General features: G+C 31.5%; 1 protein-coding gene across 1 annotated transcript; it reads right to left on the bottom strand.

Annotated features, from left to right (window-relative positions):
* Positions 1 to 818: 818 nt before the first annotated feature.
* Positions 819 to 15253, bottom strand: LOC139488028 (chitotriosidase-1-like). Its single transcript, XM_071273343.1, has 11 exons — positions 15200 to 15253; positions 13891 to 13951; positions 10500 to 10688; positions 9989 to 10245; positions 8929 to 9053; positions 7843 to 7966; positions 7181 to 7366; positions 5780 to 5890; positions 5003 to 5162; positions 2498 to 2593; positions 819 to 1081 (listed from the first exon to the last, which is right to left on the bottom strand). Exons 2-11 carry the CDS (start codon positions 13949 to 13951, stop codon positions 933 to 935), a joined length of 1458 nt encoding a protein of 485 aa, XP_071129444.1. The 5' UTR covers positions 15200 to 15253; the 3' UTR covers positions 819 to 932.
* Between the last annotated feature and the right edge of the window lie 1023 nt (positions 15254 to 16276).

Genomic DNA, 16276 nt, shown 5'->3' on the forward strand with positions numbered 1-16276 from the left:
TTTGAATAAAATACACAAGGAAATATAAAATATTTCGCTTTTCCATAAATAGACACTACGATTACATCCTTTTCCTATTTGAAATTCAAGTGATCATTGAATATGTTTCCGATTACACTTTGGAATAAAACTCGATCAGTCAAAAAATATTGAACAATAGGCATAACGTGTCTATTAACTTTCCATATTTGAAATTTCGGTGGCAGAAAAAATAAGCATGTCTGAAAACAAGTTTTATCATTTGTCCCTGGATTTTAACTTGCCATAAGCAGCATGATGGGTGCCAATGGTACAACAGGGATAAGTTTGGGTTTTCCTGCAGTTTCCTATGTTGATTGTTTTTTATTTCAGTTCTTGGGTGTTCAATGTGTAACTGTTTTTTTTCTAATAATATACACTCGGTCATGAACTAAACATATCATTTGTACTTTCCGGTTATTAGTTAAAGTAATGTTTTCTCGGTAAGACGAGAAACATTTAACTATTTACTTTGATGGAGTGCAAAAGCACCGGTATGAATAACCAATAGGTTTTGCACGATTAACATCAGATCTAGGAGAGGAGACTGTTACCCTTCTGGAATGTCTAAAATCATCCCTTTTTGTTGTCTGTCATCTGTCATCTGTCATCCGCAATTGGAATATCGTTTTCGATGTGAATGGCTTCTAATTGTTTCATTAAAAGAACAGAGGCATAGAAGTTAACAACTTTTCTTAGTTTTCTGATTATGAAGAAAGTTTTGACCGTGTTGCGTTGGTTATATTTATAAAACATGAGTTCCATAATTGAAATATAGAGCAAGCAATAGAAAACGGAAAGATGTTGAAAATATTTTTATTATTCTGTACAAAAGTTACTCATACTTTTGTCACAGTTTGTACTTAATCAAAGGTTCTCAGTCTAATATTCCAGAGTCAAGTATTAAAATAACTTTATGGCCAGTCGCATGTTCTTTTTGCTTGGTTCCATACAAGACTCCAATTACATGACATTTTCACAGGTCTCCCCCATACACAGTGATAGTATCCATGCTTGTCGCATGTATCCTCATAGAATGCCCCATGAATACATGGCGTTGGACCTAAAAATGTAATGTAACAAAATGTTGATGCAATTTTACTCATTACTTGAATACATCGACAAAAACATAGGTACAAATAGAAATAATTTAATAAACTGCAAAAGCAAAAAAAGTCTGAAAAAGGTAAATAAGTACTCCAAATTAAGCTGGTTTTCATTAATTGAAAAGGTAATAATAATAATGTATTCTGAAGACAGATATTAAGATTGACTGTAATTAATTAATAAATTACAAACTGTATGTCATTTTATACGTTACTAAACACATATTATATACATAATAGGGTCCAATTCATAATACCAACTATGTGTATTAACAATAAAATAATGATGCCATCTACATTATCATGAAAAAGTTAGACAGTTAAATAAAAGACCATAAAGATTTCACGTGTTGAAAACCACTTGAACTAGATACATAAGGAGGAGAAATTTTCGTTTTTTCTGCTTATCATGCAAAATTATTCATCAATCGGAAATAAAAACGGGATAACCTTTATTATATTGTAAAGAATTATTTATCAAAATCACTCGTAGCAAATTGTACTTCATTGAGATTTCCTTTCTTATTACTTCATTTTGTCATTTTAATTTTATATAAATATATAAAGACATACAGTTTGAGTGCCGATTACAAAAGTTTTTAACCACGTGGACATTGTCGTCAATAGTATCTTGCGTATGCCATATTTTCGTTAATCTAAGAATTATTTAGAAATTTCTTCAAATTGATTAATACAGCTTCAGTAAAAGAACCATTAAAAGTGCTTAAAAGTCAAATTTGTAATTCCTAATTAAACTTTACTTACACCTTACTTACATGGTCTGTTTTGAATATTAATTCATACTTTTCATAATTCTGACACTAAGTGCTTTGATTTGTAGACATATTTCATGCAAACGCTTATTGATGTTGACCCTGTTTGTTTTAGGGTATATGATGCTGTGTTTATGTCTTTTTAGCGTAATTATATTATAACATTAAATAGCACTTGGCCAAACAAAGATGATGCGATAAAAAATTTGTTGACACTAGTTATGTTAAAGACGAACTGTGTCAATGCTTCCAACGTGTAACTGCAATTTTAAATATAGATTCCAGAAAATATAAACTTGATTTAGGATGCCGAAATGCACCTTCAAATTAGGAAGAGCATAAGTTTGACCACAATATATGCAGTTCTACTTTACGAATCGTTGCAAGAAGGCACGTATTGACAAAAACAAAACATTTCATTAATGTACTTGCTGGTATATGTATAAAAAATGTATCATTAGAATGAGTGGAGTTGTATGCATGTTTAGTCACATGCTAATAATTTGTAAAACACTACATTCTAATACAAATATAATGGTCTATAAATTAGATTAATCTTCGAAAGCTCATGAAAAGAATATATATAACAATTACGCTTACCATTCATGCCACATTTACCAGTTTGCTTAGTTATTGGTGATTTAGTTGTCTCTCTGGGTGTTGTGGTTGTTCGTTCTGCAGGCACCTTGGGAGTAACTACAATAAGAAACATTTTTGCTCTTCAAAAGCTTTGAAATATTTACAAAATATTTAATTTGCTATTGTTTTTGATAGTAAAACGTCAACTCTTTCCATCAAAATTAACATTACGGACAAGAAGACCTTAATACAAACACTGGGAAAAATTCAAAGCATCATTTCTAACGGGGATGTCCGTAATTACAGTTCCGGACATCAGTTAAACCGCAGTGATGACAGAAATTTGTAAATAATAACAAATGTCAAGCTCGAATCGTTCTAGATCAATCGTGCTATGTTTGGGAAAATCTTAAGTGGTTATGGTAAATATTTCCCGCAATACTTAAAGCCCTCAATAAAATGAGACATTTTTCAGTGTTTATGGGAAGTCGTAGATCCCATCTATTTACTAGTACCAATCAGGTATCAATATCGGTGTTGTCTTAAGCTTATTCATATCTCTTATTAATATTACTCGGTTTGACTCAGTAATGTTGATAACGAGGACTGCAACCGATGCTTAATCCTGTACATGCAAATGAGCATAGTCTGTTTAAGGACGATATTATTTATTTTCCATGGTATACGACTTCTTATTATTGTTACACTTTTTTTATATTTTCTGTTGTATCAAAAATATTGGTAATAATCGAATATGGTGTAGCAAAATTCGAATATTTGTTCATGTGTTATAACTTTTCTTGTGTTACATGTCTGTTTTGTCTGAAAATTTCAGGGCAGATAGATATTGACCTGATAAACAATTTATCCTATGACAGATTTGGTCTAAATGCTTTGGTTTCAGAGATATAAGCCACAATCTACATTTCGCCCCATGTACAATTTTTAGCCATGGCGGCAATCTTGGTTGGTTGGCAGGGTCACGTCACACATTTTTAAAAGTATATACCCAAATGAAGATTTTGGCCAAGTTTGGTTAAATTTGGCCCTGTAGTTTCAGAGAAGAAGAATTTTTAAAAGAATACTAAAATTTTAGAAAAATGGTTAAAAATTGAATATAAAAGGCAATAACTCCTTGATGGGTCAACTGACAATTTTGGTCATGTTGACTTATTTGTAGATCTTACTTTGCTGAACATTATTGCTGTTTACAGTTTATCTCTATCTATAATAATATTCAAGATAATAAGCAAAAACTGCAAAATTTCCTTAAAATTACTAATTCAGGGGCAGCAACAGGTTGACCGATTTGTCTGAAAATTTCAGGGCAGATAGATCCTGACCTAATAGATTATTTTAATCTGTCATATTTGCTCTAAATGCTTTGGTTTTAGAGTTGTAAGCCAAAATCTACATTTTACCCCTCTGTTCTATTTTTAGCCATGGCGGCCATCTTGGTTGGTTGGCAGGGTCACGCCACACATTTTCAAAACAAGATACCCAAATGATGATTGTGGCCAAGTTTGGATTAATTTGGCCCAGTAGTTTCAGAGGAGAAGATTTTTGTAAAAGATTACTAAGATTTACGAAAAATGGTTAAAAAATTATTATAAAGGGCAATAACTCCTAAAGGGGTCAACTGACCATTTCGGTCTATTGGACTTATTTGTAAATCTTACTTTGCTGAACATTATTGCTGTTTAAGTTTATCCCTATCTATAATAATATTCAAGATAATAACCAAAAACAGTAAAATTTCCTTAAAATTACAAATTTAGGGGCAGCAACCCAACAACGGGTTGTCCAATTCATCTGAAAATTTCAGAGCAGATAGATCTTAATCTGATTAACAATTTTACCCCGTCAGATTTGCTCTAAATGCTTTGGTCTTTGAGTTATAAGCCAAAATCTGCATTTTACCCCTATGTTCTATTTTTAGCCATGCCGGTCATCTTGGTTGGTTGGCCGGGTCACGCCACACATTTTTTAAACTAGATACCCCAATGATGATTGTAGCCAAGTTTGGTTAAATTTGGCCCAGTAGTTTCAGAGAAGAAGATTTTTGTAAAAGCTAACGACAGACGACGACGACGACGGACGCAAAGTGATGGGAAAAGCTCGCTTGGCCCTTTGGGCCAGGTGAGCTAAAAAAATATAATCTCCGACCAAAACTTGATAAAAAAAAATATGTAATGTATAAATTTTGTGCGTTGGCTGCGCTTTACTGGATTATCCTTTATTAGCAATGGTCAAACAAAGAAAAATAATACGTAAAAATGAAGGGAGCTATATGACCTAAAAAGAGTAAAAATTAAATACTAATTTCAGCTGAGGTCAGCTTTGCACGACAGAGTATGAACCTTATTTTCTAGTGAGTTATTAATTTGTCAAAGGGGAATTTAATCAATGAAAATATATCATGTTACGCAAATTTACCACTGCTGATTTGAATATATAAATATATATATTTCTGAATATCTGAGTACATTTATTGATCACTAGTCTTAACAATGTATTTATAATTACCCGGTTTAGGATGAGGACGAAATCCTGATGTTTCAAGTTCATTTGTTACAGCTGATATCAATGGGTAATCGCCTTCACGACATGCATTCCCTGTGAAGTCGTCCAAATCAAGAGCCCAGAACATAGCACCTCCTAGTCCTTTCTCTTTGATATACTGTGCCTGAAAATTTTTATTTTTCAATTATGATATTGTTTATTTGTAAAATCCTTTCTTAAAAGAGGGACGAAATATAACCAGAGGGACAGTCACACTTAAAACAAAAAAGACAAAATAACAAATAATAGTACATAAGACATAGCATAGGAAACTAAAGACTAAACATCGTGATCTCAGATGCTCCGGAAGGAAAAGCCAATCATTCTCCACATGTGGCACCCGTATTGTTACTCATGTTATTTCACACCCGTTAAATAATCTTATTCGTAAGATCACATTCGTGGAAAGGGAAGGGGAATTGTCACTGTTTATGTACGAGTATCACATCTTATATCGTGTATCTAAAGAAAAATAAACAGTCGGGGAAAAAAGAACGACAAAAATGCAAAGTCAGTTTATATTCAACCAACGGATCGAGTAAAAACCATTCATTAATTACTCATCCATGATTACGGTAGCGGCATTGTTGAAAATGATCATTTTGAATCATTTTAATATATTGATTAGTCATGTATTTGTGAAAAAAAAAGCAATTTTACGACTGTCTTATACAAATTTGGCAATTAACAGATTTTGATGTTTTTGTATGCGACAAAACGTCTGACATGTTTCTTACTCACTTTAATCGTAACACTTCGAACATTGTCGTATCCCACCCACTGATCTCCAGAATATGCATATGGAACTTTATGTTCATCATTCCATACTGTTGTCCATCCGCTTGAACAAATCTGAAATATAAAAATATCTGAAATAAGAGTGTCCTCATGTTGTTTATGATTTTCCTATTGTATATGTAACTGAAATGTTGTTCCATGATTATGATTTATTTTTACTATATTTGCCACTTTATCCAGTATCAATGTAAGTATAGAATATGAATCTACGTATCTATTTGAATTACCTCTGAAGATTCTTAAAGATCATATCTTCCTTATACAAAGTTATCAAAGGTTACCGACTTATAATTCAATACGCCAGACGCGCGTTTCGTCTACATCAGACTCATCAGTGACGCTCAGATCAAAATAGTTATAAAGTCAAACACGTACAAAGTAACAGATTGTTGAGGACTCAATTGCTGCAATATAAAATACATGCAGCCGTAGTATTAGAGTAAAAGGAAATAATTCATTATTTCATAATGATTCTGCTGAGGATTGTAAGCAATTCATAGTTTGTCGTATGGTATAATTGAAACAATGTTGATATGTTTCAGTGATTTTAACATTTAAGCTTATTCGCCATCATATTGTACGTTCAAGGTCAGGTTTTCTAATGCCTATATCAACGACATGTATTTCAAATTAATGCTAACAAAAACAACAATCTATAGGTCACGTGTCAATTCTTGATTTTAACATTTTATTGATATGAAAATAAGGAGGTATGACCAACAACCATCACAGTGAACGTAGTTAAGACCAGTATTTAACCCCGCCACATTATTTTTGTATGTGCCTGTTCCAAGTCCGGAACCTGTAATTCAGTGGTTGTCGTTTGTTTATGTGTTACATATTTGTTTTTCGTTCATTTTTTTACATAAATAAAGCCGTTAGTTTTCTCGTTTGAATTGTTTTACATTGTCTTATCGGGGACTTTTATAGCTGACTATGCGGTATGGGCTTTGTTCATTGTTGAAGGCCGTACGGTGACCTATAGTTGTTAATGTCTGTGTCATTTTGGTCTTTTGTGGATAGTTGTCTCATTGGCAATCATACCACATCTTCTTTTTTATATTAATAATATTTAGAAAGACTTATTAAAGTTTTTTTGTTCTCACACCAATTTACCAATGAGTGAGCATATTTCATTCAATTATTCAAATATTCATCTTTCTGCCATTTAATAAAACACAAAATTTGCAGATTGTCCTTGTGGTTAGTTCAAAATACCTCAAAATGTAAAATAATGCATTTACAAAAATATAGATTTTATGATGTGCAAGCCATACATATAATTTATTTGCAGATTCATCTTCTTGAAAAAATCTAATGAAATATATCTTGAAGAGTAAAAACCTCGTAGTAGCTTAGAAATCCGCTTTTCCGAGTATTTTTCCCAGGCGAACCTCCACCAGCAGTTGCTGCACCGAATCCATTGTTTGAGGAACTCGACAACTTAAATGTTCTACCATAAGTGCTAATGCCAAGAACAAGTTTTTCTTTTGGAGTTCCATTATCTATCCAATATTGAACAGCCCAGTCCTAAAATGTAAACGATACATTTTTTTCTAAATAAAAAATCAAGTTGTTGTTACTTACACATCATGTTCTACCAACAATGTGTCTACAAACATTTCTTATATTTAAAACAAAATGTAGTACTGTTTTGATAAGAGGATGATTAATTCCACTGGCATTCTATTTAAAGATCATAATTCGGTCGCATCAAAATTGTTTTATCTATTTACTTCAAGTAAAATTAATAACTCTTTTCACAGTATGTCCTAATGGATGAATTTTGAGATAAAGAAAAATCTTATGAGCAGTTGTAATATCTAACGTAATTTGAAAAAAAAAATTGTATTTGTTGTTTGTTATATTAGCATATCATTGATCTTCATTTTTGTTTAATGTATATCAACTCTGTTTCTTAAACCATTACTTTATCGGATAAAATAAACAAAACAAAAATGTTTACAAATTTTGTTGTTTTTGTATTATGATATCACTTCATATACCTGATTAAGCGTTCGTTCGGCACCTATTTCGTCCTTTCTAGGATATAGTGGACTAATGTGACCGGTTTTCCTATCATCTTTACCATGAAAGTCATACGCCATTAAATTGATGAAATCCAAATCACTGTAATAGTTTAAATATTCTTAATCCTTTTCATAAATTAATTGTTTTTAAAGGATAAGCTATGCTTTTCTAAAGTATAATGCATATGAACTATAGGATTCTATTATTCTTGGAAAAACATTCGAATGTTCCTACAATCCTGTTTCACGAATGTAACCTACCGAATAAGACTTATTACCAGTTTTGTACTAACATCAGCAATTCGAAGGATGCCACATTTGCAGCAGAATCTGGCTACCCTTCCAGAGCACATGATAGCAACCCTAGGATTTGGTGTTATTCTTGTTGCTGAGTCTTTAGTTTTCTGTGTACAACTTTTGTGGATTCCAACTCCCTTCAATACGCTATATTTTAATAAGTAGTATGAAATGGTTCATTGAAGATTTTTTCTTCAGTTTGAAACAGAAACAATTATTTTTGTAAATGAACTATGATGTTTACAAATCATTATCATTAAAATAAATTAATGGATCTAAATACTACATCTTTAGAATTGTTGCAAAGGGATTATAATTCTTTGATAAATCTGTTTATGCTGATGAAATTATGTAAATATTTGAAAAAAAAATATGATATATTTAGAGGTATTTGTTTATTTTGTTCTATGTCAAAAAAAGGTCATAGCAACATTACTGAACTTCAAGGCAAATCTAAAAAAACCTGACAAAATCAAACGCTATCAAGCAAATGTTATATTCCTGACTGAAGTATTGGAACAAAGAAATTGTCATTCCTTTGATAGTTTTATTGATCGCTTGATAACTTAATTTTCCTCTATTGAGAACATTTTGAAATAAGGATTTTAAATGCAAAGAAATGGTAGATAAATAGACCAAGCTGCATGTTTAAACAACATAGATCCTGAACAAGAAAAAAATGGACGGACTTAAGTTTTCTTATATAGAAATAGCAAGTAAAGAGAAATGCTAGATGTATCTCATATAAAAGCAGGTCCAACTTACGCAGTTATTTTTGAGATTTCGTAAGCTGATTCTATTTTTTCCTTTCCAGCGGCAACAGCTGCAGTTAATAATAATCTTTTTCTTCCAGTTGATTGAGCCTCATTTTCAAATTCCTTTCTCAGTATCTACAAAACATAGGTTTCACTTCAATAAATAAGAATCCAACAGTTTGTTAGAAGAAATATAGGGGTTAGGCATATTTCCGCTGTATTAGTTAACTTAGATTTATGAGTTTGACTGTCCCTTTGGTATCTTTCGTCCCTCTTTTACAGGGCAAATTAATAAAAGTTGTCAAATCATTCTTGAAATAGATTTCTGAAAAGTGTATATCATATTTTTTTTCAAAATCGATTGAAGATTTTTTTTATTTATTTTCCATCGAAAGATGCTGCTAACCCAAAAAAAAAATTGTTTAATTTTTTATTTTTTTTTTACTTCTAACAGAAATTTGGATTTGGTCAAGGATGACCTTGGTAAATAGTTTCAATATAGATACTCAAATTTGCTTTCCATTAGTTTAATATGATTGAAATCTTGATTTTTGCCATTTTATTTTTTAGTACTTTTTGCTTTTTGAATTTCTTTCGGAGTTTGGTAATATTTTACGTTTTTTTGGGGTTTTTTTTGGTAGATATTTTAAGCGTATATATTTGATCTATTCAGAAATAAGCCATAATATATTGAGAACCTATAAAACACATAGATAGTAAGAAATGAAGAGAAGGTAACTACTGTATTAAATTATACCTGGTTTCTTTGGTGAAATTGTTTTTCTGATTCTCAGTAAAGATAAATTTAAACGTCCTGCAATTTGACAATCTTTGAAGGCGAAAATAAATCACTTAGAGGGAAGGGTATAAGAATAAGATATTAAACCCAAATAAACAGATAGCGTAAAATGTAACGAACGAAGAAATTGTAACCGAAGTAAAAACCGGAGAAAAGGTACTGAGAAACTTTGAATTCAACGGTCAAAGATACATTCTTTGCTGAAGATGAATAACTGACTTGGTTAAGTCAAACAACTATTATTAACACTATTATTTATAATAATACATACATTAACAAGTTTTGTAAACCTTTGTTTATCTTCAGGTGGGCTGCCTCTATTTGCTGGATATTCCCAATCCAAATCTAACCCGTCAAATTTATTCTTTCTGAGAAAATTGATGGAATTTCGAGCAAACGTGACAATATCGTTTTCATTATCAACCAAGGCTGTAAATGGACCAGAACCATGCTCCCATCCTCCAATGGCAATCATAATTTTCAAATTTGGATTTCTTGTTTTTACTGCCATCATCCTCTCGAACATGCCTGATATTAATCAAAATTACAATGCATATCTATTCATTACTATTCACTACAATTATAATGAAAGGTAACAATGACATCTAAACTTTATGCTGAAAATTAGTTGACATCGAAAAGATGTATGCATAACAAGTGATATGTTTGGTTTGCAAAACATTTTTATATCAGACGTACCTGATGTATGTTACTCTTGAAAAGACACGTGTTGTGCGCACTGAAATAATTTCATAATTGCTTTTCTATGCTGTACTTTTTACCTTTTGACCATGGTGTGCTTTCGTCATTCCATTCATACGGCTTGATCATAACCCCACTAACTTGTCCGAAAGAGTACATAATATGCGTACAAAGACTTGGGTCAATATTTTCTGGGAAATAAGGAATTGGCCGGTACTGTGACCAGTTTGTGTAATAGCAAACTCTTTTGTACTCTGCCATTGCCTCACCTGTAAAAATGAAATACAAAACACAATTAAACGCTTAACAACCGATGGAACATATGTTTCTCTTCATTCTTCTTTTATGGCAATTTTATAATTTGGTAAACAATCGGGTAAATACAATATAAACGTTGTGCATGATGTTCCCACAACACGACGTTACACCACCACGACGTCAAAGAGAGTTTTATGAAATTTTTGACGTACATTTATTTAATTTTTTAAGTTTCATTTGCTATTTTTATGTAGTTGGTTGATTCTCAATCTGTCTGTATTAATTTTGTGATGTCTATTTGACATGAATTTATTTACCTCAATTTGTGGAAATCGATAAAATAATGTTTACCCCTAATTCACCTTAACATGTTGTATTGTCGTAAGTAATGAACTTGAAGGAAGGAAAATTGGACAGAAGTATACGGTTTTCAATAAATGAGTTATAACAAAACTTTAATCGCATGCTGCTAAAATTACATGGTGCATGATATCATCTGTCATTGTAAATTTTTCATATCTTGATTCAACCCTAATACAAATATATCCGACACTCTGCAAGTTAAGAAAAACATATTTACCTTTGATTAATTTGAATTGAATTGTATTAAAAATTTGCTTGACACATAACTTGTCAAAATACAACCATTAAATCAAATTATTATAACCCGATCTAGAAAATTATTTTCCCAGTCATTTGAAGTTGCTTGCTTTTAAAATGTAATAATCTTCTCCTGAATCGTCCGTTTAATACGGGGTTGCATTAATTTAATGAAACTGTTTTTGTCGCTGTTTCAGATAAGTCTTTCAGTTAATACCTTCGTTTCATGCACAACATGCACCGTGGGGTTTTTTTTCGACAACCAGCATTTCTTTTTAAATTTTACCACGCGATTCGTTTTAAGTATCAGGAATATACAATGGAACACATTTTGCACATGTAACGTCGATAAAAAAGCGTTCGTTTGGATTTTTCGACGTTTTTTGACGTTTTTCGACGTTTGGACAAAATGGCTACCGTTTTGTAATGTTTCGTAGCATTTTATTCCTGTACGACCCAAACATGCAGTTAATAAAAAAGAATTCAGCCTTTATGTACTTTTCGTGTATCTAACTTTTGTTTTGGTAAATTATAAATTACTTATTGAAATATCAGGTAACAACCCGCATTTATTGCTTGGACAAATTAAATATCAACTTGGACAAAATGGCTACCGCTTAAAAAACGACTGTGTAGAGATGGTTTTATAGAATCTACAATTTTTGAACTAACGAACAAAGAGGCAAATGTTTGTTCTTTCGGCAGATGTTATAATTATCTCACATGTTTTTAGACATTTTTAGCTATGTCTACTTATAAAACTACCTTTCAGTCGTTAAGTCAACGAAAACGTCATTGGACATTTTTCTTATTCCAGCCTAATATGCAGCCACGGAGTCTAACGAAATTCGACAAAAGAACGGTTCTAATTTAACCGAGAACTGATACACTTCGTTGCTTCTGTCAAGTTCCGGGAAGATTAGAGAATAAGAAATAGGATCACTATACATAATTATAAGAGAGATAAAACAGTTGTTTAAAAATGTAACGTTGGACATCCGTTTATTTCACATAGCTTTGTTGTATTAATCCTCAAATATACCAGATATTACTAAGCATATGACCAAGAGCTATAAGAACATAAAGGAAAACATATACTGAATTAGTTTTATAGTGGTTAGTGTTTGTTAACATTTCATTTTGTTTTGCGGAGGAAATTTCGAAGATTCTGTTTTAAATCATAGGGGTTGTAGGAACAGCGTGCGTGACGTTATACGGTACACTTCGGTTTTTTTTAATTTAATTGGATATCTATGCACGCATACACTACCGGGGCACTTGACATCGTTTTTTGTTAGATCGGACTGCATTGCGAAATCTTTGGTTAAAGTGCTACCTGCTGATAAAAAAAAATTTGTTTGTTATTTGTTTCATTGCCCTACAAATTTTTTTTTATAGTGTTTTATTTAAACCTGAAATTTTCAAAATAACTTTACAAAATAAACTAGGTCCTAAGTGTCTTATATCGTTTTATCAAATGTTGTTTTCCGAATCCGCTTACACTTTATCCGATGAAAACTGAAGTATCGAAAATGAGTTTCGCTTTATATAAAATGCTTTCAGACGCAAACCCCTACTTATCAAGTTATAGAGCACAAGTTACAGGAATTATGTGTAAAAATTGTTATTTAGAAAAATAGAAATCCGTGGAGCCGAGAAAAAAGAATACAAAACAAATTAAAAACCAATTTATCAGAGAACAATTGAAAGTCTTTCCACCACTTACAATATATTTTGATATGAAAACATTGAAATTCAGTTTAAATGTTAATTCCTATGGCTTTATGATGTATAAATATAAATTTAGAGCAAAGGTCAAAACTAGAACGTCGAACTTGCTTAAGACCTTGACCTCAATTTCAAGGTCATAAACCAAGGAACTCAAATCAAAAGACCCTAGGTCTGTAATATGTATATGGAAAATGAGTTATATCACTTTACGCATTATTCTAAATATAAAAGGGGGAAAACAACCATTTACTGTCAACGTACCCTCGCAATCAAAATTTAAGTGTTGCGGTATTTGACAACTAAAAAGTTAGTAAAATAATTTTTCGATATGTTATACGGTTTTTGAAAATAAGAGAAAATAAGCCAAACTCAAAATTTACAATATGACCTTGACCTAATTTTCATTTTTCTTTACCAAGGACCTCACATCTAAAGACCCTAGGTCTCTATCACTTATGGTTTACCATTTAGAACTGCATATCAATTAAATCGAATAGAAAAGGGGGAATAACTCTCATATGGAGTCTCGGTATAGCTTTGGTCCAAATGAAAATCCTTATCCTGAAGATGTAACAAGCATTTTGGTAAATAAATTTGTCGTAATCTTTTATATATATAAATAGGTTTGCGAAGGAGTAATGGTCACAAGAAAAACAGTGTTTGGGAAGATAACTCTTACAACTTAAAGTATATTGTTACGCGGTTGTCAATTTTTAGAGCATATAAACTATACGATATCATATTCCAAATATCTAAGCAACATCGTTTGAAACAACAATACTGCGCTAGAAAAAAATTAAGCTGAAAAAAAATAATAGTCAGAACAAAATCAATAGGTCTTTCCAAGGAAAGGTGGAAAGACCTAATAAAAATAAACATTACCAATTCCGTTTAGTACGAAAACTGCAATGAGGAGAGCCAGCATGCTATTCCTTTTGATCATCTACAAAAAATAGATATATAGTTGTATGTGAGGGTTTCAACAAATAAATAACACGTTCCATTATCCGTAAAACAGTTCGCTACTCTTGTTTTTCTTTTCTTTTTGGCAGATATAAGAACTCTCTAGTTTTATCCATGTATTGCAAATAAAAAATTTGCATGCTACTCCCCTTTTTTAATTCTTCTTAATTTTATAACCTTACCTGAAACTACGGAAGAGTATTAGCTTCACAAAACATTTTCTTACGTTTGCGTTATAACGCAAACCATTGTTCTATCTTATTTCGTATTTAAGATTCAAAGGAAACAACAGTTATTAATGGGGGAGGCTGTATATATTAAAATGCATCACCTTTGTAGTTATTGCAAAGTATAATGCTTGAATAATTAGAACATGGCAATGACTAATAAAGAGCAGAATAATATAAGAAGATGTAAAATATGAGTATTAATAGGAAAAGTCTCCATCTTAGTCACTATTCGTAAAAGTAAACCATCATAGGCCAAAGTACGGTCTTCAACACGGAGCATTGGCTCACACCGACTTTCTATCAAAGAATCTTTATTATTTGTTCATAGTTTTTGAAACGAAAAGGGTTTCAATGTTCAATTTACGAAAATTCAAGTGAAAAACATTTCACTCCAAATTTTCAATTAATTGCATTCAAAAAGAAGGACACTTGAATCAAAAATGTTTTATAATTTCTACAGAAAACGTAATGCATTACAGTTTTTCCTAGAAAAAAAAACAACATTAAAACTAGAGTTTTTTCACTGGACTCAAACATTTTGTTTAATATTTAAGACAGTCTTAACCTTGTTTGTTGAAAAACAATATTGCATCTTTTGAATCTGTTAAACAATATTTTGATTTTACTAAATTGTTATGATTATTTTTTATTACTCAAATCTTTTTTTTTTATTAATAACGCATCCAAATTAAAGGAAAGGAAATTGTTCCGGCAAAATCCACTGGAATGTTCAGTCGTCCGTTTGTTCCAATTTTCTGACGTTCTTATGCACCTTTGATTATCAACTTCTCAAAACCAGTGGAAACATAGTCCAAGCCAAAAGTTTGGGATTTCGCTATTGCAGTTTGAAGCTGTATTCCTGGGCAATCCAGAAAATGAATATTTGATTCAAAAAGTTACATATATCTATTGTATTTTATTTCTAAAAAGTATTGTTTAACCAATTTCAATATTTGTTAAACGATCCCTCGATTACAAAAATATAAAGATGGTCTTACCGTGAATTGTGTAGGTTGGTTTATGTAAAATAGAACTCTGGATGCTTTCTTAAATACCTAAAATATACACCCACATGTAGAACAACGTATATATTTACTTTTTATTTTTTTTTTTTTTTTTTGTCTAAAAATATCTATATTGCACTTTTTGTCATTGCTGCAATTACAAATTACTCGACCTTCAGAAGTTAGCCGAACTTTCTTGTGAATTAGTCATTGAATAACCATGGAAATTACCCATTGAATTAATAATTTGTAGTAATCACACCTTTTTTTTAAGTATATAGTCACATGATTAAGGAAAATGTACAATTTTGTCCGGTTTTGTTTCTAAGGATTAGAATTTTATGATTATTTTGACATTAATCTTTTGTAAAGAACCGTTAAAGGTGGCACGATAGCATGTCCTGGTCCATAAGGGATAATGATAGCCTTTTAAAAATTTCACATCTTTCTTGTGGGGATGAAACGCACTTTCGCGTATGAAATTTTAAACCTGGTACCTTTTGTTAACTATTACATTGAAGACCTGTTGGGGACCCTCTGCTGTTGTTTTTTATTTGGTCGGGTTGTTGTCTCTTTGACACATTCCCCATTTCCATTCTCAATTTTATTATTCGTATGTTTCTTAGTCCAATATGTTCTCCTATTCATTTGTATCGTAGTCCTTTAATGTTATGTTGTCATTTTAATGTTATAGTTCACATTGCCTTTAAAGCGGGAGGTTTGGCATGTCACAAAACCAGGTTCAACCCATCATTTTTTTGTTTAAATATTCTGTACCAAGTCAGGAATATGGTAATTGTGTTATAGTTCGTTTATGTGTGTGTTACATTTTAACGTTGTGTTTCTGTTCTGCGTTTGTTTCCTCTTATACGCGAGTGTGAATTCACATTACTATAAAACGTGTCACCGTACTTTTCCATCCCCAATTCATGTATTTAGTTTTGATGTTATATTTGTTATTCTCATCGAATTTTATATTATGCTTAGTTCGTTTCTGTGTGTGTTACATTTTAATGTCGTTGTTCTCCTTTTATATGTAATGCGTTTCCCTCAGTTTTAGTTTGTAACCCG

This window comes from Mytilus edulis, chromosome 9 (assembly GCF_963676685.1).
Source record: "Mytilus edulis chromosome 9, xbMytEdul2.2, whole genome shotgun sequence".
Classification (NCBI taxonomy): Eukaryota; Metazoa; Mollusca; class Bivalvia; order Mytilida; family Mytilidae; genus Mytilus; species Mytilus edulis.